At 41.9% G+C, this 26,103-nt stretch overlaps 2 protein-coding genes across 4 annotated transcripts; both read right to left on the reverse strand.

The window, feature by feature from the left end:
• Positions 1 to 692: 692 nt before the first annotated feature.
• OTOR (otoraplin) lies at positions 693 to 5,568 on the reverse strand. Its single transcript, XM_072857416.1, has 4 exons — positions 5,275 to 5,568; positions 4,668 to 4,807; positions 3,967 to 4,077; positions 693 to 1,006 (listed from the first exon to the last, which is right to left on the reverse strand). Exons 1-4 carry the CDS (start codon positions 5,396 to 5,398, stop codon positions 983 to 985), a joined length of 399 nt encoding a protein of 132 aa, XP_072713517.1. The 5' UTR covers positions 5,399 to 5,568; the 3' UTR covers positions 693 to 982.
• Positions 5,569 to 13,714: 8,146 nt separating this feature from the next.
• SNRPB2 (small nuclear ribonucleoprotein polypeptide B2) lies at positions 13,715 to 22,561 on the reverse strand. 3 transcript variants are annotated; one of them, XM_072857413.1, is made up of 7 exons: positions 22,447 to 22,561; positions 22,001 to 22,088; positions 19,447 to 19,619; positions 17,519 to 17,659; positions 16,313 to 16,366; positions 14,625 to 14,713; positions 13,715 to 14,100 (listed from the first exon to the last, which is right to left on the reverse strand). In XM_072857413.1, the coding sequence occupies exons 2-7, from the start codon at positions 22,062 to 22,064 to the stop codon at positions 13,941 to 13,943; spliced, it is 681 nt and encodes a 226-aa protein (XP_072713514.1). In that variant the 5' UTR covers positions 22,065 to 22,088; positions 22,447 to 22,561; the 3' UTR covers positions 13,715 to 13,940. The 3 variants fall into 3 exon arrangements, with proteins under 3 accessions (XP_072713514.1, XP_072713515.1, XP_072713516.1); XM_072857414.1 differs by lacking the exon at positions 22,447 to 22,561 and adding an exon at positions 22,296 to 22,412; XM_072857415.1 differs by lacking the exons at positions 22,001 to 22,088; positions 22,447 to 22,561 and adding an exon at positions 21,795 to 21,971.
• Positions 22,562 to 26,103: the final 3,542 nt, after the last annotated feature.

The raw sequence follows: 26,103 nt of genomic DNA on the forward strand, positions 1-26,103 counted from the left end.
GCTGAGGCACGGGGAGCTCTCTGGGGGCAGAGGGAGCTTCGCCCGGTGTCGGGCTGCCACAAGAGGGCACTCGGAGGCGCATTGAGGCTTTAGTTTCCGAGGCGGAGTACCCACCTCTATTCTGTGGCTTCAGAAACGTGCTTGTTCGTAAAAAATTAAACAAATTTCCTACTTCTTCACCCGATTCCATGAGTGAGGCTCTCCACGACGTAGCAGGCATCGCAGCGCTGGCAGTATGACTGTCAGAGCCAGACAGGGATCAGCAGGATACCTCTTCCAATTCTCGTGCTTTGAACGTTTAATAGAGGCTAAACATCTTCTCTACCAGCACTCCAGGGAGCAATAGGGAACCGTGCTCCCTCCAAGCTGGGGGAAGCCCTGGGCAGGCACCATCCCCAGCCTTACCCCATCCTCCTGTTCCAGCCTGCAGCTCTGAGCCACAGTTTCAGCTTGAACATCCCCCATACCACACAATGTGTGCACGTGACGGGCAAAATACTCTTTTTGATGCACTGCTAAAGCCTGTATTTAGTACTGGTGATTTCTCCGTTGTTGGATAGCTCTTGCAACTAAAATGATTTATTGCAGCGAGTCACAGACAGCTCACCCAAGGAAGGTATTTTTAATATCTAATACATGGTGTAAGGTTAAGGCAGGAAAATGCAGGTCAAGATCACGCATCTAATCCTATACATAGCATATTTATACCACACAGACTTACAGCGATTCAAAGACTATTAACTTTATTAACAAGTTACGAAACATACGCAGGTAAAAAATTTCTAAAAAAAAAAGCTGGGTGAGACTATTTCCCCATCCTAAATCACTCCCTTTAAATGAAAACTCGCTTGTTTTGAAGAAGGATTACTTGTTTCACAAACATCTATTACAGGAAGGGCTGTGTGTTCAGGGAGGGCATCCAGGTTTCCTCCGCTCAGCTTTCCCTGGTAGCAGCCAAGAGATTACCTGGCCGCTTTCAGCACTATTCACAGAAGAAATCAATGTCCTGAAAGAGAGAGTTAAAAGGAAAGATGTTTTGAGATTACTGAAGGGTTAACATTCCTCTATCTGTCCCCAAAGGTACATGAGTAGATGCAAACACAGAATACACTATAATATACTCAAATTATCCTGGGAAAGAAAAAGGTCTTTGGTCTTTTGACTCCTTTTGTGTAGCTGGGATGATTTGTTCCTACCATAAATTTTTCAAGTGAATTAGGCCTTCTCCATTTTAAATGATTCCTTTATCTCCCTTTTTTGTTTTGTATTCCCACATCGATACCTGGATTTATTAGTCATATGTAACCCTGTATCCTTAAACAGTTCCTAATTGCCCATGAAAAGGATGCCTTAAACAGACTGAGGCTATGCAATACACTTGCTACAGAGAAATGGGACTAGAAAATAAATGCCAGTATTTTCCTTGAAAACTTCCAGCATGGGATAGACTTCCACAGCATATTGCTTTCCTCTAACTTCCTGCTATTATCTTATATGGCTATGTAGATCTCGATTCTGCTGCAGGGAATTATCACACTGTGGTGCTCAAACTGTACGACATTTACATTAGACCAGTGTATCACATATAGCTGTCCACTGGAAGCAGAAGACAGGGAGCTGTTTCAGAACAGATGCTTACTGGTAATGAAAGTACTCTCATCTTAGCCAGCAAATGGCCAATTTTAAGTGATCGAGGGAAGGCAGGCAATCCAACACCGCTTTGTAGTACACACAGTCTATTGTGTTGAGTCTATTGTATTCAGTGTGATTCAATGGTTCAGAAGTAGCAGCACTGGGAAAAAAAAAATCTCCGAAGATTTATTGCTCAAACAGCAACCAACAGGCATGGATTACCCAGTGCTGCACAAAAGGATGCCTAGAGAAGTTCACAGGCAGAAACATTTATTAGCAGGGTCTGTAGCTAATGGCATACATTGACTCCAACAGTGAAAGCTACTTTTTGGGGCGGGCGGGGGTGTGTGTGTCTGTGTGTGTGTCTGTGTGTGTGTGTGAATAAAAGGAGGATCAGAGACACAGAGGCCTGCAGGCTGATGTCCTCTTTCAGGCTTCTCTCCAGGGCAGCAGGTGCCCCCCCCAATACTTTTCCCCATCAAGTTCCCTATCAGTTGTTCCTCCATGCAAAGCCATTTGCGTGTGCCACCCAGTGCTTTGATCAGGGGTAGGTGCTGCACGCTGATTAACCATTAAGCTTCGGGCATCATTACGTCCCCTAATATAAATGGTAACCCCTTCCCAAGAGAACCCATCGTAACACCAATATTGGGCTTTGGAGGTGCAAGGCTGGGAAAGCAAGGCAAAAACATTTCCAGTGGCTTGGGGGAAGGTTACAGAGCTGTGAGCAAGAGACCGGCTTCTGACTTGCAGATGGAAGGCTGGTGGCATTTAGAGGCATCTACAGCGGTACGCAACTCTAGCTCTGTATAAAACAGCAGCTTTAAGGGATATTTCTGGAGCAAGCAGCATGCCCATACACAGATTGGTCAAGATGGGCTGTAGACTGTTTTAAATGTGAACTTAGAGTCAGATCCCTAAGGTCACGTTTGCAACATACAGCTGAGAGCAGTAGAACAAGGAAAAGAATCTGTCTGTATCGCCCTTTATTTTCGTTGCAAGGTTCCTGCATAGCAAGAATGTGAAGTAAGGGTGAAACGACTGTCAAAGTCTGTGTCGCTAGTTTTGCAAAAGAAAATTACTTTCCAATTAAAGTTCTGCACTGCAGCCTGACAACAGCGCATTCTGGACCCCGAGTCAGCCTGCAGGCTAAGACATTGCTTTAACCTACCTCTGCTTCCAGTTCAGCTTGCCATGCAGCAGACTGGCTGTCATATTGTTGAGAAAAGAGCTTAGAAACATATTTTAGTCATTCTTTCATGTTCTGCGCCTAATTAATTGCTGCAATGCTTCTGGGCCAAATTCAGAATAACCTAACGTAGTGTCAAGAAAAGCAATCACTTATCCGAGATTTGCGTTTCCTTAAATAAAGCTTGTCTGACACATTATAACACAAATCCTAGCAACTATTAACATGAAATAAAATGCTTCCTTTCACTTACTTCCTCTGTGTTAGTGAAACCCATCTAGTAATCTGGACCTGGGATTAAAAACTCCAAATATGATCTCAAGATTGAAGCACTAATTGTTGTATTTTGCCGTACACTTCAAAACGGCATATAGCTAAATATTCAATATTGATAAAGGTAATTACTGGAAACATACCACTCAATTTGTTTTAAGCATAGAAATAAGCTACCAGTAAGTGTTACTTGTAAGCCAAACCATACCAGGCTCTGAGAAAGAACCCTCCTCTTCCACTCCTCTGTAAAATGTTTCAGATCTTCGGTAAAATTAAGAGTTGTCTGGTGTATGAGACACTACTGTACATAATCAGGGACAATCACCCTTTCAGAAGTACAGCCTACTTACTGACAGAACACTAACGTGTTTCCAATAGCGTTTTAATTCAGCTGCTTGATAGACATACCAATAACTTTGAAAGCATGCTTGCTTTCTCATAAAAAGAGGAGAGTAAATCAGAAGTTCTCTATGACAATGTCCGTCTATATATACAACTGATAGAAAGCGTGCTTGTATGCGTTACTAAAGTACGCAGCACAATATCCAGACTCTAAAAAAGAAAGCTTCTTGCAATGTATTGCAAATGGTTTAGGTAAAACTTCTATGGCCTTGAAGGAATACTATTCAAATCAATAGGAACTCTAATAGGATCAAGCCCTTAATGCAGCATTTGTAGTATCTGCAATATCAGAGCGTATGTTAGGATTTTATTGAGGCTATTTGCCTGTATAGAGGCCCAAAGATTGGATCCCTAAGCATCTGTGATATGCTACAATCAACTGCCACAATTATGATTTGTTTTTACAGCAAATTAGCATTACACAGCCAAGTATAATTATGTAGCCAGCTGGGCTTTTGCAAATTCCTTACCGTTGTAGGAACAGTCTTATTTGCTTCTTGATAGACATGTTGTTCTGAGACTAAACTGCTAGGGAAATAACCAACTGTCCCCATATGGTCTTCATACTGTTCTCCATAAACCTTCAAGCAAGGAGATGTATAATTAGGTACCTTAAAACAGTCCTCATCTGGTTTGAGCTAGTTCATAATTTAGTCAAAAGCAGTTACTAATAGTGTTTCTTACTCTGGTTTTAGATTTCCTAGGTTCCAATTAGCTGGCACATGAAACGAACCATTAACACAAGTTCTGATACAGGCATACATTTTTTTGAGTAAATTAATACCGCCTATAGCTTATCTATTTTTTTAATTTTTTTTTTAATAAATGCAGCCAATACTTAATCTTTCCTTCCCTTAAATTTGAGGGTTTTATGACCAACTGTGATAAAAGCTTTCTCCTCCATAGTTTCAGCGAACAGCCACAGAAAAGAACTGTTGCGCCCTTCTGTTAAGGTTCAGTTCATAATTACCATACAGTTATTGAAGATATTTTATAAAAAAAAAATTAAAACCCTCAAGACTCCTCAATCAGTTTAAGTTTAAACATTCACTTTGAAAACTAAGTTGCTGCTTTAAAACCCACAATAGCTCAGTGTTAGCATCCATTTCTTTACAGAAATGTGTATTAATCTACTTCTGGTTTGCTCATATACACAAGAATCTCCTCTTACACTTCCAGCCCAGAATTCTCCAGAGTCTTTTTCTTTCACTAGTTTTGAGTAAACATAAATCAACTGCCCTTTTTTAATATTAATGAATCTGCAGTCTGGAGCATTATAATCCTCTTCTGCTCTGGCAAGGGAAATGGTGTCTAGAAAAAAAAACCAAACAACGAAGAATGAGGTGGACGAATTTAAATACATACATACTTTTATATAGAGAAATATAAATAAATGTGTGTGTGGATGCACACATGTAAAGCTATTTCTACAGACAAAAGTAGGTTATCCTGAAATTGATAGAAGTCTGCAAGAAATTGTCCTGCTCATTTTTCTATTCTCCAGTAAGCAAAGTAACAGCTTAAGAATGTGCCATTTCATCATAGTGGAAGTTACAATCCTCTATCTTTCACCTGAGTGAAAAATGTCCCTTACAAATCCCCTTTTGCAGGAAAACTGCATGCGACATTCCACATAAACCCTCCCACTCTGCTTTTAAGTTGACAAACCAATGTAAATATAACAGAGCTAAATAAGTTTTCCCTCACACTATTGCATCCAAACTCCACAGTCATTTTTGAGACTATTTTGTCCTCAAAATTAAAGCAAAATTACTTACAGACACAGTTGTCATCAGCACACAGCTTCTTGCTGGCAAGCTTGTCCATAAAAATTCCAGTCCCAAGAGGACACATTAATCCGAGATACAAAAGTAGAACAACCAAATAAACACGTCGTGTCATTTTTCTTTGCTACAGCGCTTGCCGAATGCACACCAGGTCTAGCGATCCCCGTCTTTTATGGAAGAGGCAGACACCTGGACAAACATGCCAGGCCAATGGGAAGGGGTTAGGGCGACATTCCACCCCACCAGAGGAGCCACAGGCGGGAGGAAGACCTCAGGGTCCACTCACGAAACCAAATCCCTTCCCAAAGCCACTCTGCATTAACATTTCAATCAGCAACTGTATTATTTAAACGTCTTAAGCCTTCCTGTGCTTGTCCATAGTCTTAATCTTACCTCCAGCAAAGTTTGAGGATGAAAAATTAAGTCAGACCCTGGTAAGCAGCAAAGGAAATTAGGAAATTACATCCTTCCAAATCCTCAAGTCCTTCATTTTCCCAAATGCTCACTGACAAATGTAATCTTCCCTGGACTGTAAACCCTCAGTGGCAGAGACTTCCCTGTTACAGTCTACAGAAAGGACCTACTCGGACCCTAACACGTGGATGCAAATGTAAACAAACCATTTGGGAGTTGAAACACTGTAAAAAGGCTTTGCGAGTCAGCAATTTAAATTTGAAGTCTAAAAGTTCAAGCACCACATACTTGCATAGGCAAAATCCCTTCCACAGGGAGATGCAGTTGAGAGCAAAACACACAGGTTATGCCAGGACAGCGACCACTTCACTTTTATTTACGTAGCTGAACTCAGTTGAGAGTTTGCAGATGCAAGACACTGAAAAACATAGTGACACAGGCTGACTTATAAGGTCCTCTTTATGCCTTGGAGAGGACATCTAGAATTCATCTAACTTCCCAAAATCTCATCATAGCATACATGAGGCAAGACTTGGAGGGAGTATTTTAATTAAAGTAAATGCACACACATGAAGAGAATGAGATATGGACTCCGGTGCTGGTGTTATATCGAAGACCCTTTATTGAACTATTACATGGCTTATATACTTTCTAATTGTTTGTACATGCGCTACTGAGAGAACTCTTATTGGTTTATGTGTCTTGTTCACGCGTCCTTCATGCGTTCCTTCAACTAATACAATTGGCTATCTTTTTGCAACTTTGCAGCTCCTTTCTTCACAACAAAAAATCACGCACTCGCCTATCTCTCTCCAATCCCATCCACTCCTACTCCTGACACACAGCCTCCTTCCCTCAGGCATAAGCCAAACTCTCAGTACTTCAATCTTGTTAACCGTTTCAATCCTGCTATGCCTAATTCCTCCTCAATTCCCCCTTTTTGTTTTTCAACAACATATATTTTTTACACCATTTTCTGCAGCATTCCTTGGACACGTGACAATAAACAGGGTAAAAGCAGCAAGATACATAAAAATATACCGATAACCAATAACCCAGTTTTTAATAATGATTTAAGCCACCCACTTATCTCAATCCACAAAGCAGGTGCTAACATTACTGGTGGTAGAATTACGTTTATCTGCAGTTAGCACTCCACTTGCTTCTTTTTGTATTAACCCTACCTCATCTATAGGTAATCCTACAAGACACGTATGGAATGGTTGTTCTGGTTGTTCCCTAGATACACAAAATGCAGTTTGATTCAGCGTTTGCGCTAAAGACACCCATTCTATCAAAAGCAAAGGATCATTATTGGTTGCTCTGTAACTTTTCTCACACAGCATTTCATTGGTTTATAGTTATCTTGTTGTTCCTTCTTTTGCATTCTTTTGTTCTCTTTTTTCCTCTTGGTCCCTCGCCCACAACCTTAGTTCAGAGAAGTGTTTATTAAGTCAAGGTCATCGGCGTACTGATCTCCTACATTTCCCCTCCTTTTTTTTTGTTTCTATGAGCCAGACTGATTGCATTGATTTACTTATCATTTTTTGCAAGCATTGCAACAATTTTTTTTTTTTTTTTTTTTTGGTGTTAGCAAGGTAAGGCGTCCTAGGGTACAAGGCCCTCCAGATATATGAGAAGGGACACCTTGCCATGCTCTATCGCCACAAATCAAAAAAAGTTCCTGCCCTATCCTGTTGGCGAGCGTTACCCATATGTTGTTTCAGGGTTGGATGGAGACTCACGGCTCGCTGAGTCCGATGATGATGCTGAGGAGGATGATGCTTCTAACCAAGGTCGAACTCCCTGTGCTGGTACCCATCAGGGCCCTTGACCTGTGGGGACACAAGCGTATCCTCAACCCCAGGTTATTAATTGATACGGTCCCTCCCAGCATCCTGTATTTAGATTTTTCATCATTACCATTGCTTTCTCCCACAATATTGGTGTTAACCCTGATTCCATTGCCTTGTAATGCTTAACTATAGGTGGAATATCCTCATGTTGAAAAGGTAACGATAGATGGTTCATTACATACAGAGCTTTCCCCAACCTGTTTTGCGGCAATTCCTGAGCCTCCCCTTTTTTGTTTTTGTAAAAGAGTTTTCAAGGTGTGGTGTGTGCGCTCTATAATAGCTTGTCCTGTGGGGGAATGGGGTATGCCTGTCTTATGGTTGATGCCCCATGTGTGGAAAAACCTACGCGTCGTGTGACTAATGTATGCAGGGCCATTGTCTGTTTTTATCTCCCTCGGAATACCGAGCGCTGCAAAAGCAGCACGGAAGTGGCCTTGGATGTGTCGACTGTTTTCGCCCGTCATTGCGGTAGCCCATACCGCATGGGAGTAGGTATCGATGGACACGTGAACATATTTATGTCGACCAAACTCAGGTATATGTGTCACATCAGTCTGCCAGAGTTGAAGAGAAAAAAAACCTCTAGGGTTTGTCATAAAAGATGGTCCAGATGGTTGTTGTTGACAGTCTGGGCATGTTTGAACTATGAGTTTTGCATTCCCCACAGATATCACGAATTGCTTTGCTAAAACTTTGGCAGATTGGTGGAAAAACTGGTGTGACAACCGAGCTTGGGTAAGTGTGTGTGGTACAGGAGTGTGTAATGCCATATTTGTTAGGTAGTCAGCTCGTGCATTTCCTTCTGTCAAAAACCCCGGTAAGTTCGTGTGGCTTCTAATGTGAATCACAGAATAGGGATGTCTTCTCTGCTCTATTAAAAATAATAATTCCTTAAATTTCAAAAACAGAGCTTCTTTTGGTATATGTTTTAACTGCGCTCTTTCAATGCGCTGGACTACTCCTACAGCATACTGCGAGTCTGGTACAATATTTAAAGGAGTCAAAGGCCATTTTTTAAAGGCCATAGTAAAGGCGTGCAACTCAACTAACTGAGGTGAACCCTCAATTCATTCTATTTGATGTTGCCATTGACCTTTTTCTTTCCATGTAATTATCGCTTTTCCTGTCTTCCCTGACCCATCAGTAAATACTGTGGTGCCCGTAACGGGTTGCCACTGATATAGTGGCCTATTTTCGATTTTTACATTATTATAAAAGATTTTAATTATATTATATTTATATTATATTATATTATATTTAATTATATTAATTTATTATAAAACATTTTATGAGGGGGGTGATGAGTATCTATTTGCCCATCAAACCCTGCTAAAGCCATGTGAAGTTCCAGGCTATTTTGCAAACACCAATTTAGGTAATTTTTTACAACCGGAAGGACAATAAGCCCAGGTTCTTCCCCAGTCATTTCGACAATTCGTTCTCTGCCTCTTTCGATTAGGGCAGCAAACAGCTCAATGCGCGTAACAAGAGTCTGTGTAGGTTGATACGGCAAAAACACCCATTCTAACACTATAAGGGGGTCTCTTTCCTGGGTCTCCCATTGTCCAATAATTGCTAAAGGTTGTTGTTCTTGATTACAAATATATAACTGCACGGGTAGATTTTCAGCTCGTCGGTGACACTGCTGCAGGGAGAGTCTTTCATTCACTCTTCTCAGTGCATCTTTCGCCGCTGTGGTCCCTTGTCGTGGAGCATTAAGATCAGTGTCCCCTTTTAATAACTCGAACAACGGTGCTAATGTTTCATTGTCGGTCGCTCATCAGTGGCCGCTACCGAAAATTTTCGGGGCAATTCAGGGTAAAGCGACGTCTGTGGCGTTGTTGTCGCTGCAGCCGGTGTGGAACTTCCGGCCATCATTGCCTTTGGGCGGAAGTCCGGCATGGACCGCCCTTCCGGCCCGAGGGGCGGCGGAACTTGTGTCATCGCGCGTTTCCGCCCCGCGCTCCGCTTCCCGTTTCCCTGCCACGTCGGCAGAGGCTGTCCTTCCGCATTGTATTGGGAACGGCACTGGCTGGCCCAGTGCCATCCCTTTCTGCATCGTGGACTTAAGGTAGGAGGATTAGAACCAGCGCCGCGGCCGACAGCTGACCCTCGCTGCGGGCAGTCAGCAGCTAGATGCCCTACGGCATGGCACCGATAACATCGCTTGTCTCCAACGGCACCCCGCCCGGTATTGAGGGCAGCGGCAAACGCTCCGGCCAACGCAGCAGTGTGATGTTCAATAGATCCAACTCGATCGCACGCTTCGATCATCTGTACTAACGTAGAGTTAACAGGCAGTGCGTGCAGTAGCTTTTTGCAGTCCGTATTTGCGTTTTCCACTGCCAGTTTCAGCATTAGGGCTCCCTTCGCCTCACGATTCTCAATTTTTCTAGCGCATCCCTCAGTCTATCAATGAATTGCATATACGGTTGTTGGAGCCCCTGTCGTATACTAGTAAACGATTGTTCTGGCTTTCCAGCTTCGGGCAGTCGCAGCATAGCCTGGAAAGCTAATGCCGCGGACTGTCGGAGAACATTCGGATCCAATCTAGCTTGCAGTCGGGGATCCAGCAAAGGGTCGGTGCCCATCAACTGGGGAATTCCCGCCCTGGCAAGGGGATCGCCATCTTGCCGCCCAAGGTTACTCAGGGCTGCCACCTCGCAGGATTCTTTCCCTTTTTGCTCACAAAACAATCGCTGGGCTGGGGTTAAAATCATTGCGGCCACTTGCCGCGAGTCACACGGGGTTAGCAAATATCCTGTCATCACATTCTCTAACAATGACTGAGTGAATGGCGCATTTAAGCCGTACACAGCGACAGTCTTTCTCAATTCCTTAATTAGTTCCCACTGGAAGGGGTCCACTCATTTGGCCCATTGTCTTGTATGCGCCCCAGAAACACAAATGCCGCAGCTTCCCCATCCTTCAGTGCCTCCCTACGGAGTCGCTCCCACCGATCTCAGGGGTCGAAAGCCTGTTCTGCTATTGGCGTAGGTTGTGCTTCTGATGCATGTATCGGACGCGCGGGGGGGGGGGGGGTGACTCCCCCAAGTCTATAAGAACGTCTTTTTCCTGGGGCTTGCTCGCGATCGGTTCACTATCCCCTGCTTGTGCCGCCTGAGCGACTGCATTCTGCACTTTCTTTTCTGCTTGCCACGATCGCAGGGTCTCAGTCACTAAATGCCACGTGGTCATAACTTCAGCAGCGGTGTCCCCCCTAGATGCTTCTTCCCCAATCTTCTCCCCCGCCTGTTCCCATGCCCTCACATCAAACACCACAGGCACTGCAAAAGGAGCCCCCCACTTCTGCACAAACCTCAGTAATAACCCTATCCTATAGGGGTCATACTCCACCCCTCTTTTTAATAGGAGCTGCATTAATAACTTCAGTGTGGCCTCTTCCTCGGCTGATATATTAGCTCCCATGATCACTGCCCAGCCGCTCACCTGTTTCTTAAGGTGATGTCCTGGGATTAAAGCCACAGTCCTGCTGCTGGCTTGATTCGTTCAGCTGGGGTTCCCTCCGGACGCTACTTGCAGCGCTGCTGCCTCCGAATGTCGGGGTCACCATTTGAAGGGAATGAGATACGGACTCCGGTGCTGGTGTTAAATCGAAGACCCTTTATTGAACTATTACATGGCTTATATACTTTCTAATTGTTTGTACGTGCGCTACTGAGAGAACTCTTATTGGTTTATGTGTCTTGTTCACGCGTCCTTCATGCGTTCCTTCAACTAATACAATTGGCTATCTTTTTGCAACTTTGCAGCTCCTTTCTTCACAACAAAAAATCATGCACTCGCCTATCTCTCTCCAATCCCATCCACTCCTACTCCTGACACACAGCCTCCTTCCCTCAGGCATAAGCCAAACTCTCAGTACTTCAATCTTGTTAACCCTTTCACTCGTGCTATGCCTAATTCCTCGTCACACACATGCACAAAAGGAACAACCACTGGAGTTACTGCACTGTAAGCCATTCACATCACAGCTGTCAGGCTACAGAAGGCTGGTCTGGATCAGTCCTTACAAGTGACCAAGAGCAAGTCTGGGAATTCCCAAAACGTCACTCTAGAGAACCAGCGCTACCTGATTCACGAGGAGGCCTGAAGAGCTGCTGACTGTACCAGCTTTCAGTCAACAGGCAGAACAGAGCAAGCTGTCAACTCTCATCCGAAATCCCCCACTCTCTTTTAAAGAAAGACCATCTTGCAATTTCTAGCATCACCCTCCTGTTACAGCTGACTTCACCACATTCTCCTCTAATCTTCCAGCCCATTACTCCTTCCTCCAGCCTCTCGTATGTAGTGTCTAACTTCCTTTGCAGACAACTCCACACAAACCCTTCTAAGTGAATAAAGGTGAAGAGTGATGGTATGCAACGGTAGTCTCGTGTACACAGACTAGTGGGATACAAGGACAGCGTAATTAATACCTATAAAATTATGACTGCAGAAGGAAAACTGTAAGGTTCATGACGGAATAACAGAGTCAGTTTTGCTCCCTTACAGGCACATTGAAATGATTTTCACTTGCGAGTACTAGAATACTTGTGAAATCACACACAAAAATCACTAAAAAGATTGAAAAAAAATACATACATGGAGATATGACAGTAACCAAGATGACAGTGGAAGAGGCATAATTTTGCAATGTACTCTGGGAGCAGAAGATGAAAGATTTTTCAGGTCTTGTGCAAAAAAGGTGGTTTATGTAGCTAGTTTTATGCTTACACATGCACTGGAACATAGCACTTGTTCAGAAATTGAGTGGACATGCCAGAACTACCATATATAATATACCAAGAAGTACACCAAGATTTTTATAAAAATCAGTCATGCTTTCCTGAAGGTGCAGCACTTTGTCCAAACGACAGTTTTAAGTCAGATCTCAATGGTTTCAGAACACAAACTGGGGGAAACAGATACTCTTCAGCTACAGCTGAACCCACACAACACAGGAAGGGACTGCACCGAGCCACGGTCATAGATGAAAGGCTATGGCCTCAAGCATCCTTCCTCCCACCCCTGTTGACCAAATTACTTTGGAAACAGAAAAAAACTCAACACTTGGAATGTAGCTACAATGCAAAATATTCTTCCTCATAGTTTCTTGCCTAACCATCAGCTACTCCAATACTTACCTGAACTACTTCTAAAGGAAATCATGCTAACTCTATCCCATTACTCCTTTGTCTGAAAGGGTAGTTAGAGGCCTCACAGAGAAAGTGTTCAAGAAGTGAGGAATGCTGCAACATGACAAGCGCTGTGTGACTGCTTCCTCTCAAACATTAATCTTCAAAGGTCTGATGGCAATCCTCCTAGGCAACACCATGCAACAGCTACTGCAAGATTCACCAAAAATGTGATCATATTTTAAGTAAATTTCATTACTCTCTTAACCTAAAACATCCTTCTAGGTCTTCCATCACCTGAACAAAACACTTCAGCTTTTGAAGCTATTTTTGCACCCAAATATTTATAACAGTTACAACTCACAATACTACATCTGATGACTTCACTGCATTCAGAGTATTTCATGTCACACAAGACCTGTAAAGGCTTTTGACAAATGGAAAAAAACAAACCAAAACAACAAACCCAGAAACATTAGGACACATATTTTGGAAAAACCTGCCTAAAAACGGACCATCAGGCTTATCTGCATTGTCTTTGTAAAGAGCCAGAAAGCTCTTCCTAAACCATTTATTAAAATCATGGTAATAGGGCTGGGAAGAGCAGAGGCGAAGACAACAGATAAACTTTTATGTTTCTTCTGTGGACCTGCTTCTACTACCAGCCATCATTATAAAGACAAAACCAAGTTGAGCAACAGTGCTGTCAAACTGTAATCAATTTCTACCCATACCTGGAAAAAACCCCACTAACAATAAATTGTTTTTCCTTAAGTGACAAAATTATTCCTGCTGAAAAGCAGCTGTCCCCTTGATAATGAGGCTGAAGATTGAGTGTTACATTTATTCTGAATATGCTGACATTTAGCATTCCTGCTCACGCTTTTTGCTCTGGAAAGACAACTATTTTTCCAGCACCTCTGAGAAATGAGTGTCACCTTAAAAGTAGTTAAACCAATATACTGAATAAGCCCTGCAAGCCTAACAGATCAATAGTAAGACAGATTCAAGGAAAAACATGGCTCGAAAACAGCATAAACTGAATTTATTTTATAAAAATCAGTAATTCAACACAAAAATTGACTATCCAGTAGATCTGTGGAAATCCTACGTCTGTCCTGGCCGTTGTGGCAATTTTATACAAGTCTTAAGTTTTCTGCAGAGAACAGCAAACATGCTAGCTGATCAAAGTATCATCATATTAAAAAAAAACAACCTATCTACAGAAGTCCTTTATAGGAGCATCCGGTTATTTCTTCGCATAAGTGATTTTCATGGCATGAGATGGAGTAATCTTAAATCCTTGGAGAGCATCTCGAGCAGCTCCTGCTTGATTCTCATTTTCAAACTCCACAAATGCAATGTCATGGCGCCCAGGCACTAAGCGTACTTCTTTGAAACCAGGAAACCTTTAAAATAAGGTGAAAGAGTCAGATAATATTTCCCAGCTTGATAATACATCTCTCTTCAGTAGCCATAAGACCTTACCATAAGCATCTACTAGTATAATAGTTACTACTAATGAAAGATTTAAATTGAAGGGTTTTACATGTCCAGTTCTTAGAACCATGCCTCAGTTAAGGATCATTACGTGGAAGAAATTTAATCAGTCTCGTGCACATACGGAAGCAACTAAAGCTAGTTTTAAAACTGCTCCTGCTGTTGTAAAGCCTTTAATATTACAGTCACCAGCTTAAATCTGGTGCAGATTGATAGTATGTAACTTACACAATCAAATCCTGCTACGAAAAAATTGGATTTGCTTTCCGCACCAAGTCATCAGAACTGACATCTGTAGTCTTGGCAGTAAGACAAAGAACTGAAATACCTTCAGAAGAAACTCTTATTTCTAAAAAGTCAGCTTGCCAACTGAGAAAAAGCATACAGGTAACAGAAGAATTCAAAGGAGAAGTCTTTTCTATGCAAAACTTACTGATTGAATAACATGGACAGCATCATCTCATTTGTTTCCTCAGGCAAGTTATTAAGGAACAGGATATAGTTTGGTGGGTTATCAGGCACCTGTAACAACAGAAGATCAAAGCTCAGAAAGATTAGACACAGCTATCTGTTCCCCTACATCTGTCTGCATGATTATTTGAACCAAGACTCACATATCCTTAGTTTTGTTCATAACACTGCTAGCTGGACTTCAGTATACCTTCATGCAATATGCAGCCATAGCCCCTTAGTTCTTTTACAAGGATATATTAATTTGGAGAGGCTCTTATTTCCACAAAAATCACAGTAACATATTGTCTTAGGTGTCATATTTAAACTCGAGAACTCAACAGCTGATACTGCAGTACTCTCAGCACTGCCAGGGGTGGGACACAGGTCCTTAAGTACTGGCTGTCCAAGACACCTCTATGGCAGTGGAAGAACCTATGAAAGACTCGCATCCTTCCGGAAGAGCAGTGGGAGGCCAAGATAAATACCCTGTTCATCTGCAGTAGCACCGAAATACTGAATATCTTTGGGCAACTGAAACCCACAAAACCCACACGGTTTTACTACAGTGCTCCATTCTAATTAAATAGAAACCCCATTAGATTTAAAGCTTTAGAGTCTTTAACAGATTTGCCTGCGAATATGAATTTGTAGCAACCCACCAGAGACAAGGCTGAGTAGTCAGTTTGCTGACACAGGACTGAGAGGCTGGAATCTCCCTAAGTCATCAGGAGATTACAAAAATAAAAAGAAACTGGACACAACTTTAAACGTCCTAATAATGGTGACAAGTAAGTTAATGCCTCAGCAGAACAATTTCCTTCAGCTGATGGAAATATTCCAGGCAGTGCCATTAGAAAATAAACTTCTGAAGTTCAAACAAATACCTAAATACTCAGTATTGTGCTTCGATGCGAAGTGACATGCATATTGTGCCTTGTTACAAATGACACCTGAAAGAAAACCCAAACTGGGAGCAAGACATTTTCTGCTGTGGATTATGTATGCAATTCTCAATGATAGTACTCAAGAAAGAGATGCAGGGCAGGCGAAGATATTCTTCTACAGTATTTGCCCTCCTGCAAATCCTGGCTCTTTAGTACCTGCACTTCTAACACACATGAATCATTTAGAAGGTCACTGAGCAGACAAGATGAGTGAAGTGTAGGGAGTTGTTGCTACATCTCCACACAATCCTTTGGAAAATAAGACGCTTATGAGAAAAAAGAAAAAGTGAGCGGAGGACCCCCAAACTCCTGAAAGGAAGCTTTTAGGCAGACATTCTGGTACCCTATGTAGTCTTCCTTCTCCTTTTCTACTACTAGAACAAAATAAGTTAAAGGGAATTTATTAACAATGAAAAAAAAAATTAAGAATCCTTCAACTGGTACTAAGCACAGTCCAAATTTAAGAATCAAGTAGTATTTGTTAATAGTGCAGTTTTCTGTGTAATAATGAGAAACTGCAGATTTTCATTTCATGTCAACCAGGTATAACAAAAGTGGGATTTCTTTTGTTTGTTTACTGTGATTTAGCTGTTAGACAAATGTCTTGCGGAACAAAAAGGAAGCTGTAAAATATATCCTCAAGCTTCCATGTGTAATAAACTGTTATTCGTAGGGAATAATTTTAAACATCAGTGCTTTTAGTCACAAAAAAAAAAAGCATTACCTGCTGATTCTGTGCTGCAGTCCCTGGGGCAGTGGCTGAATTTTGTGTTGCTCCCTAGTAAATAAGTACAAAATAGTTTTACAAAGGTGTTCTGTTAGAAATATATAAGCACACATCACCATGCTTCTGTACAACTCAAGAAGTATGTTAAGGTTTTTTAAAGCTACAATCCAAGGAACATTTGTTGCTTATGAGATACCTCCTGAAGGGAAACATAAAGCATGTAAATTCTGCTGAACTCCCAAACCAGGCAATCAAAGAAAAAACATCAGTAGTATCTGAACTGAGTTAACGGCTGAGTCAGCAGATAGTGCAAATCACTATTTCTCCACATTATAAAATTTGGATTAATAGACAGGAAAGAAGTAGTTTTGAAAATGAAGGCCTAGACAGGACATACCTAATAGGAGAAAAACAGGTGTTTCCACTGAGGACTCCAGTTTAGCAAGGATAACTAAAGCTATTACCATTATAGCTAGTAGCAATTATTTCTTCCTAAGAGATTTGTATATAATGATTGATTTTTTTAATAAATCCCGAGAAATCTGAATATTCTATCTAGAAAATGTTGCTTTCTATGAACACTCTTATCCCTCCTTGATATCAATTTGTGCCTTAGCAGGAACTGAAGTTAAATAACACAATATTCAAACTCTGTGCCTTGATGTTTTCTGCTATACTTCAGCACATAAATTACTAAAAGTTGTTAGTTTAGGCCAGGCCAACCCTTAGTGGAGATATATTCCAAGCCAACTCTTGTTCATCTGTCTGTAAATGAATTATCTTATTCCCATTTACCATTCTTCAGTGCTTACAGAGCAAATAGGGCATTAAAACGCCAAAGGGAAAAGCTGGTTGAGCACTTGAAGCTGGCATTAAAGATAAGCACACACCCCTCTTTTTCTTTTTAACAAGAGGTTAGTTTCTACTTTGGTTTATTGTACCTTTGCCCTGCATCTTTGTTTTCATCTGGTAATAGAAAAGGACAAGAAGGAACAGCAAGGACTATATAGTCAGCCCCCTCTCCTTCAACTTCCAGTGAGTACTCAAGAGCACTAGGTATCAATAGACCACAGTTTAGGGAATTGAGAAGTACCAAAAGACAATACTCAATCCTAAAAAAATAATAATAATAAAATAATAATAATAAAAAATTAAAATAGCTTTTGTGTTTGTTTTTCTTTTTTAAACAGAGAAGCAGCTTACCTGGATAACCTTTTTATTTGCTGCATTTGCTGACTGCTCCAGAGTTTTGGCCTTCTTCTTTTCCTTCCTTTTTTCCTTATCAGCAAAAGTACCACGCATTTTAGAGATAATATCAGAGTCTGTTTTTGCATACTGAATACGCTTTTTAAAAGGAAAAAAATGAGTACATTTTGCAGTTAATAAAAAATAAACATTTTGCACCACTTTCATTAACTGTGTTCTACTGTGCATTTACATGTTTTTTGCAGGAACTTCTTATATTAGTTATAAACTGTTATAAACTGTAGGTATGCTTACATATGCATACATGTAGGTATGCTACTGTTATAAACTGTAGGTATGTTTACAGAGTATCTAATCCTCGTAATTAATTCTGAACACAACTACAGAACTCTAAAAAACACCTAAGATGGAAATTACTAATTTTAACTCATTGAAATCGGAACTCTGTTCATCTAACAGCATCTTTTTAACATCTGTCAAGGTAACAGATGTACAAAGCAATACAAGGACATTAGACAAAATTGGCAATAGCTTCTATTAAAAAACCTGAGAGGATTTTTAACCCCATTTTTAAGGGGAGCTAAAATTTTACAGTGATTTCTCAGATCTCTGCAGAAAATTGAGTTCAGCAAAACTCAGACTTCTTAAATAGAGAGGCAAGTACCTGCCTTAATCCAAACCAGGTTGCATAAACTGTGTCAGCAGCATAACGGTGTTGGTTTTCTGACAAAGGCTGCCCCCGATGCACTAGTCAGGCGGGTAAGCAGGTTCTGCTGTGGGTATACAGGTGTGCAACATTATATACACACACAATCCTATCGCTTTTACTATCAGAGACTACCTCAATACAAAATTACACAGCAGTTAAGGGGTTTTTTTATGCTTTTGTTTAGTGGTTAGATAAGAGTATGCATGCTGCAGGCAATATTCAAAGAGGGAAGTATACCTTAAAGCTTATGAAGCCTTAATCTTTTTATTTCCTATTGAGTTTTACTGAGCACAAAACTTGTTAAGGGTAAACAACAGAACTGAGCTTGCACAATTCCTTGTTAAGGATTTCATTACAGAGTCTGAAAGTGTTAATGAAAAAAGCTCGTGGCTCAGCCACACAAGAACTGCCTGTGCTCTCCTTAATGCTCAAAGCCAGTATTAATATATCCCTCCATCACTGAAGTCAAGTGGGCCATTTGCATGTATCGTTACGCCTCACAAATAGTTGCAGAATTAAGAGATGCCTAATTATCCAAGCAGGCAACGACAACGTGTCAATTGTTCTGCTATTCTGCACGTTATCAAGTACATTATTAAATGCTGTTCTATCAACCAGCAGTGTATTTGCTTCACTGAAGTTATACTGACATCCAGTTATTTGGTTTGGCAATCTGATGCATGCAGAAACAGAACTAGCCATCGATTTAAAAAATTAATCACTAGTCACATCTGTTGATTTCTGGAAAGTAAAACTGCAGAGATCTTCACCCTACTCACTGTTACCTCAAAAAGGAAGCATCATATTCTAGCTAGTTATTACGACTATAATAGTAATTAAGGCTACTCTAGAGAAATTAACTGAAAGCACCTAATTTCCATAACACTACAGAATGAATGTAATAGGTTCAACAGAAGACATGATGAGTAAAATTGAAGTATTTAATATCTTAAAAACTTTAATCCAGCACAGAAAAATATAAAGCCATCACTTAGGAAACCTAAATGCTAAGTTCAACCTCTGTGTGTGTTTTCACTACGGTCTCTCTGGCATCCCTCTAACTTGCATAAAGACATATAATCATCAGGACGTGATGCAGTTGAATAACAGTACAGTTACAAGTACCCAAGTTAATTCACAAGGTGCAAGTACCAAAACACTGTATTGTACCATGGCAGTTTTTTTTTTCCTTTAAAAAGCTAACAAAATAACTTACCATTGGTTTCCCATAAAATGGAAAGCCTTGTAGTTGTCTCAAAGCATTGGTAGATGATCCAAGTTCTTTAAATATAACAAAAGCCTGTCCTCTCATCTTCATAGTCTTTAAAGCTACAATGTCGACCACATGACCAAACTGTGAGAATAACGCATACAGGGACCTCTTCAGTTCTGTTGACAATATGAAAAAACAGATTATAACAGGTTACATGCAAGCATCCACTTCTACAGAGTTTGCTGTCCCTCAGGGACGATATCTTTTGCCAGCTTTAGCTCACACAGTGGTATGTTACATGAATTTAGTCAAAACTGTTGTGTGAGTACAAGTTTATTTGCTCAGTTTTTGTAAATTGGTGTATAATGCTTGGTTTCACACCTCAAGTATTCAGCTAGTGAAAAAGTTGCACCGCTATCCATTCTACCATTCTAAGAGAGTAAAAATGACACAAGGGTATATATATACATTTTTCATATATATATATTCTCACACATTCAAGTATGATGTATGACAGCCATCAAAGACTGATCAGAAAATCCATACTTGCAACACGCAATAATAAAGAGGTATGACTTAAAACAAGAACATGGTAAAATAGTAACTACTTAAAGGCTAATTCAATTTGGAAATTTTGTTTGTAACTGTTTAATCAATTCTGTCATGCACATGAAATATTTTTTCATATTCTGGATCAGAGTATGTTTTTGTATGATCACACTGTACCTTACAACTGCAATAGATTTATTTTCATTATTTAAAATCACCTGACTACATGCCAAATTAAACATTAATCTTATCCAATCAGGCTAAATAAATTCTCCGTACTGCATGATTATTCTAACTCACAAATCTTACATTTGAAAAATTTCAGCAATATAAGAGCACTGCTTCTTCTTTATTTCTGCTGAGACTTGGTAATACCAGCCCACTGTCACTTTCTCCACCTGCTCTTGACCAACCACAGCGCTGTTTTGTTTTAAAGTTTTCTTATCAAAACACTTTCCTTAAAAATAACTTCAAAAACTGTATTTCAAAAAATAAATCAAATTTGTAAGCTTTACAGGTAATTTGAAATTCTACATGTAAAAGTTATAACCATGCCATTTCATAGTGGAGACTTACTAGTTTATAGGGCACTTAACATGCTACAAACAAAGCCCCATGTTAAATTTATTCAGTAGAACCATCTTGACAAGTTAATAATTAATTTCTCAGCAAAGCTGTTTCCACTTTCAGATCTCTCTCTGAAGCACCCTGAAGAAACATTTAAGTAGTGCTAGTCTGATCCAGCCACTCTGTTCATAAACAATAACAAATAAATTACCTTGATCATTTTAGATTACAAGCTAAGTGTGAGTATTAAGCAGATAGCTCTATGCAGACATTGAATATACAGCCAGATAAGGGCAAGAGATTTTTCTTTTCTCTTTTGCACGCTGCGAGGAGCAAAACTGCTTCAGCATGAAGTCACCTCTCTCTCAAGAGGGCAAGGCATGTCTAACATGATGATGCAAAGCAGGCTAGCTCATGCCACGCTCACCGCTTCTGCCTGGTGCTAAACCAAATGAGGAACACACAGATGCTCCCATGCTTCAGCGAGAGGGGACTGCTGACCACCGAAACGTATGCCAACATGCCTCTTAGTATCCATCAGATATTCTGATTACTGCTATCGTTACAGTTATTCACTGACAAGCAAACCTAACATATGCAATTAGCTACAGAACTAGGGCAGAGAGGCAACCAGAAGACACAAGACCACCAGCAGACCTTGTTTCTAACCTTCCTTAGAATCACAAACAGAGGACAACGTTTCACAGAATCACAGAATTGTATAGGTTGGAAAAGACCTTTAAGATCATCGAGTCCAACCGTAAACCTAACACTACCAAGACCACCACTACACCATGTCCCTAAGCACCTCATCCAAACATCTTTTAAATACCTCCAGGGATGGCGGCTCAACCACTTCCCTGGGCAGCCTGTCCCAATGCTGGACAGCCCTTTCAGTGAAGTAAAATTTCCTAATATCCAGTCCAAACCTTCCCTGGCGCAACTTGAGGCCATGTCCTCTCCTCCTATCACTTGTTACCTGGGAGACGAGACCGACCCCCACCTCTCTACAACCTCCTTTCAGGGAGTTGTAGAGAGCAATAAGGTCTCCCCTCAGCCTCTTTTCTCCAGGCTAAACAACCCCAGTTCCCTCAGCCGCTCCTCATCAGACTTCTGCTCCAGACCCTTCACCAGCTTCGTTGTGCCCTTCTCTGGACACACAAAGAAACAAGGGGCTTTAGAAACAAGGGGCCTGGCTTACAAAAAGACTTAGACATTTCGCTACGTTTACTGACTTTAGCTGCTTCTTCACTACAAGCAGCCGTCTGCTGAGAGCTCGGTGCACGACCACCATCCGTTCGGCCCTCCGGAGAGCCCCGGCAGCCCCTGAGGCCACGGCACTGCCAAAATGCCAAGCTCTGTGCCAGTGTACGACCAGGCGTGGAAGCCAGCCCGATGTGACGACGTCCGCTTTCTAAAGGCGAGTCCCAGACACCCATACCTTCTTTCTTAATCTTATCATTGATGTTATTGATGTAGATGGTGTGGTTCGGCCTGATGTCCATCCTCCGGGGCGGCTGCAGACCTGCCTGCGGGCAGAGCACACGGGGAAGCCGTTAGCGGCGGACGAGGCGCGGTCCGAACCCCTGGGGAGGACAGCTGCCAGCACCGGCAACACCCAGCCCCCGGCCGCGCAGCGTCCGCCGGCCGGCGCCGCTCCCCCCGCCGTGGGACCGGGACAGGCCCTGGGGGGGCTACCTGCCCTCCGGCAGGCCGCACACGTGCCCCGCTCCTACCCTCCCCGCGCGGGCGGGTCCCACGGACAGCGGGACGGACGGTCCCGGGAGGCAGCCGGGAGGCAGCCCCGAGGCAGCCCGCCATCCCTCCTCCTCCTCCTCTTCCTCCTCCTCCCGCCCGGGCCCGGGCCTACGCCGCCGCCCGGCTCACCTCCTCCCGCCGAGATGGCGGCCGGCGCGTCCCACCCCGCGCACGCGGGGACGCAGTGCAGGCGGCATAGCCGCTCCCGCCGCAATCGATGTGCCGAGCACCGACGCGCCGATGCCGAGCAGCGCCTGCGCAGTGCTAGCCACCACCCTGCGCAGGGGCTGCTCTGCTGGCGCCATGTTGGTTGGGCTCCTGAAGGTCTGCCGCTGCTGCTGGCGTGTGCTCGCACCCGAAGGGCAGCGAGATAAAAGGGGAAACGGGTCATAAACGTTCGACAAGCAGCTCGATTTAAATAACGCGGGTTAGCAAACTATGTCTGTTATTTGTTCTCGATTCTCACTGCAGAGGCGAAGCAGCCTGCGGGCAGGGCAGGCCCCGCGGCGGCCTAAGAGCCCGCAGCCGCTGCTACCCCAGCGGGGGTCCCGCCGGGCGCCGCTGCCTGTGCTGGAGGAGTGTCGTGCCCGCCCAGCGGTCGGGCGAAGCCCGCAGAAACGGCTCGGGGAGCTCGGTCGGTCTTCGGATCAGCGCCGGGGTGAAAGAGGTCGTAGTCGGGGCTCCGTGGAAATCAGTGAGGCTCGAAACTGATCGAAATAGGGATTTCCTGCCACAGGTTTTAGCTCTGCTCTGTGCCAATACAGTTATAAGTTAGATGTGAGTTTTGTGTCTTCACGGTTAACAGCAACTTCTGGAGAATAAAGAGAAGCAGTAACTTAAAAATGCCTGTAGACATTCATTAGCTAACATTTGTTTTTAGTTTCGATTTTGAAAAGGCAAAGTATCTGAGCATGTTATTTCTTGAAGGTACTTTGAAAATCCCTGTGGTAGTGGTAGCTCAGGATAAATAAACAGAGCAGAGATTGAGGTTACAGCCTTTGAATTTTTGGAATAATTTTGCAGGCTGCATACCTTCATTTCTATGAATAATTATGCAGTCCTTCTCAGAAACAATTTTAAGTTGCAAAGGTTTAACCTGGTTGCATATCAAAAAGAAGTTCTTTGGGGGGATAAATATAATCAATAAGATAGTTCTTGCTTAAAGTGTAAATTATGTTTGGACAGGTCATCTCCTTGTAAGGAGATGGGAATATTAGGGAGAGGGTTGTTAGTTCACTTATGTTTCAGGCAAAAAAACCCCCATTACCTCCAGATTCCAGAGTTTGCTTGACTAAAAAGAAAATCTGTTTTTTAGGAAGCCTATAAAGAACAACATGGATTAAAGTGAGTTGAATATAAAAGAAAAAAGAAAAGCTGTTGACTGAGATGTTATTTACTGGTGGAAGAGAACAGTGTGTTCTTCAGTTGTTTATAGCATTGCATGGTATGGGAAATGGTGTGCCAGTACAACACTGTATGCTGTGTATGTGTGCCACAAAATCAAACAATGATAGGCAGCGGTTCTGGTTAAATTTCAGGGTCCTTTTTATTTTTATTTATTGTTTTAGAAGTAGTTGTTAAGATAAAGCATAACTTAGAAATCCAAGCATGAACAATACATTAAAACACTTTTTCAGAAAGGCTGACTACCATTTTATGTGTTGATCAGTAGTATAGTCCATGTAACTTCATAATTTAATGTTCAGAAACAATGTTCAAAACTACTTACTTGTTATTGAATCAACATAGCTAAGGGAATTTGTCTCATAGAATCAAAAATACTGACATATTATAAATTATTTTAAAAATAAAGTTCTTAAACTTTTCATAGAGAAGACATTCTAAAGAAAACAAACACAGAAAAGCCTCAACCTGCCACAAAGTAAGGAAGAATTCATGGCTTCTATAATTCTTCCAGTGCATTATGCCACACTTGTACTTGCTTAGAATCACATTAAGCACAGCTGATTTATTGTTGCAGAATTGGAATGTGATAAAGCAGAAAAGCTGTGTCTTTCCTTCTACTCAGGTGGGATTTCACAGTCTGCCTGCCAGTTCAATAGAAGTGACATTCATTCCTCAGGGTGGCTTTCCCCCCCTCCTCCCCAAGGTTTATTTGGATTACTTTTGTTTTCTTAATCCCCAAACAGAGAGGTACAGTGCTCTCATACTCACTAAACTGGTCATTTGTTTAAAAGTCTGTGAAAGCTTAAAGTATGGTAAAAATTATTTCATGTTTCTTAGCAAGAATGCCTGTAGCAACTTAGTAAGCAATTATAATTCATCCCCAATATAACGGGCTGGAAATATACTTCCCCCTTGAACAGGTAGCTGCTCTCATCAGAGATTGTCAAACAGTGTTGGAGAAACAAAGCGAAGAGCACAGGGTTCTTGAAAATATCTTTGTAGCCACTGCTCTTCCCCCTTCCTGCCCTTTGCTCAAGGTCAAGGAAACCTAGCATTTCATTATTATTGCTGTTGTTTGTTATGAAACCTGTAATAAAAATTGAGGTTTTTTTCCTTCGTCTTCCTTTTCTAAATTCAATGCAGTTCTCTGAACTGAAACAGGACAATAATCAAGAGCTGCGTATAGTGGAAGCTTCACAACATAGTGCGATCCTCACAGCTTTGCTGGGGTCCACATACACATAATGATGCTTCACACTTTTCACAGTTGTTATCTTCCTGTATGAAGATTGTGGGATAAGTAAAGTTACTAATTTATCAGTATACAAATATTTTCAGCTCAGTTCTGTGCGTGTGTAATCAAAATCACATGCTAGAAAGAAACACAAGTGTGAATGCTTTGTGATACGGCTAGATTGGTCTTCAGTATTTTGGTCCTACCCTTCGACTGATGCGTTCTGCTGTGTCAAGGAGTATGATAATACAACATATCGCTAACCATTGGAGTATGGACAAAGAAAGAACAAAATGACAGGAAATACAGAAATTCCCTAGCAAGTACAAACTGGTGCTGTGAGCACTTGCAAAGTCAATATACATGAAACCTCACATTTAAGACAGAAAAGGTTCTTTGAAGGGTGAACAACTTAGGGATCTATATTCAATTGGAAGGTGCAAAAGCGAAGGAATTGCGTCCTATAAATCGTCGGTTGCTGGGCAGTTGTACTGACTGCCATCCGCCAGTGTAAATTGCCAGAAGGAGCTGAGGAGGCTGCAGTGATTTATAGATCATTGTTCGCAGGCGCAGGATACATGATCTCTGCAAACTAACAAAGCAGAGTGAATGGACAACGTGATGGCAGGAGAAATTGAGTATTGACAAATGCGTGGCAAAGCGCTTGGAAAAGCATCATTTGAATCACCTGAATTAACTGTAACCACTCAGGAAGAGGGCCCAGCTCACCTACTTTGGGGGACAGTAAAACACCCAGTGGTAAGGAAAGAGGCAAACCACCATGCGGAAGGGAAAAAATGTACTGCAGTTCCTTTAATAAGGCTGTTTCATAATCGCTAAAAAGATGCTTGAATGTATTACTGCTTGATGTAAAACAAAAAACCCTCCACATGTTCCTCTGACGTTTATTATTGGCCATTTATATAGGGCTCACCGGATGACAGCAATTATCACTGCTCTATTAATACCTAAAAGTTTCAATTAACATCAGGGCTTTTGGAAGTCCGTAACAGGCCACCTCCCTGCCCCCCAAAAAAACCCCCAGACAGGAAGGGTCTGCACCCCAGAGAACGTGCCAAACCCTTAGTAGCCCCTTGGTTCCGTTTGCTCTGTGGTCGTATTCTGCTTCTAGAGTGGCCTTTCCT

The sequence above is a fragment of the Ciconia boyciana genome, chromosome 3, assembly GCF_034638445.1.
Source record: "Ciconia boyciana chromosome 3, ASM3463844v1, whole genome shotgun sequence".
NCBI classification, from domain to species: Eukaryota; Metazoa; Chordata; class Aves; order Ciconiiformes; family Ciconiidae; genus Ciconia; species Ciconia boyciana.

Coding starts and splice junctions, on each gene's coding strand:
- SNRPB2 (XM_072857413.1), bottom strand. CDS start 22,064: ATGGACATCAGGCCGAACCACACCATCTACATCAATAACATCAATGAT. Junction 14,714..16,312: donor CTGCAGCACAGAATCAGCAG/GTAATGCTTTTT, acceptor CTGTTGTTACAG/GTGCCTGATAACCCACCAAA. Junction 14,101..14,624: donor CTGTCCATGTTATTCAATCA/GTAAGTTTTGCA, acceptor CTTATTTTAAAG/GTTTCCTGGTTTCAAAGAAG.
- OTOR (XM_072857416.1), bottom strand. CDS start 5,398: ATGACACGACGTGTTTATTTGGTTGTTCTACTTTTGTATCTCGGATTA. Junction 4,808..5,274: donor TGCTGATGACAACTGTGTCT/GTAAGTAATTTT, acceptor TTTTTTTTCTAG/ACACCATTTCCCTTGCCAGA. Junction 1,007..3,966: donor ATAAGACTGTTCCTACAACG/GTAAGGAATTTG, acceptor TCTCTCTTTCAG/GACATTGATTTCTTCTGTGA.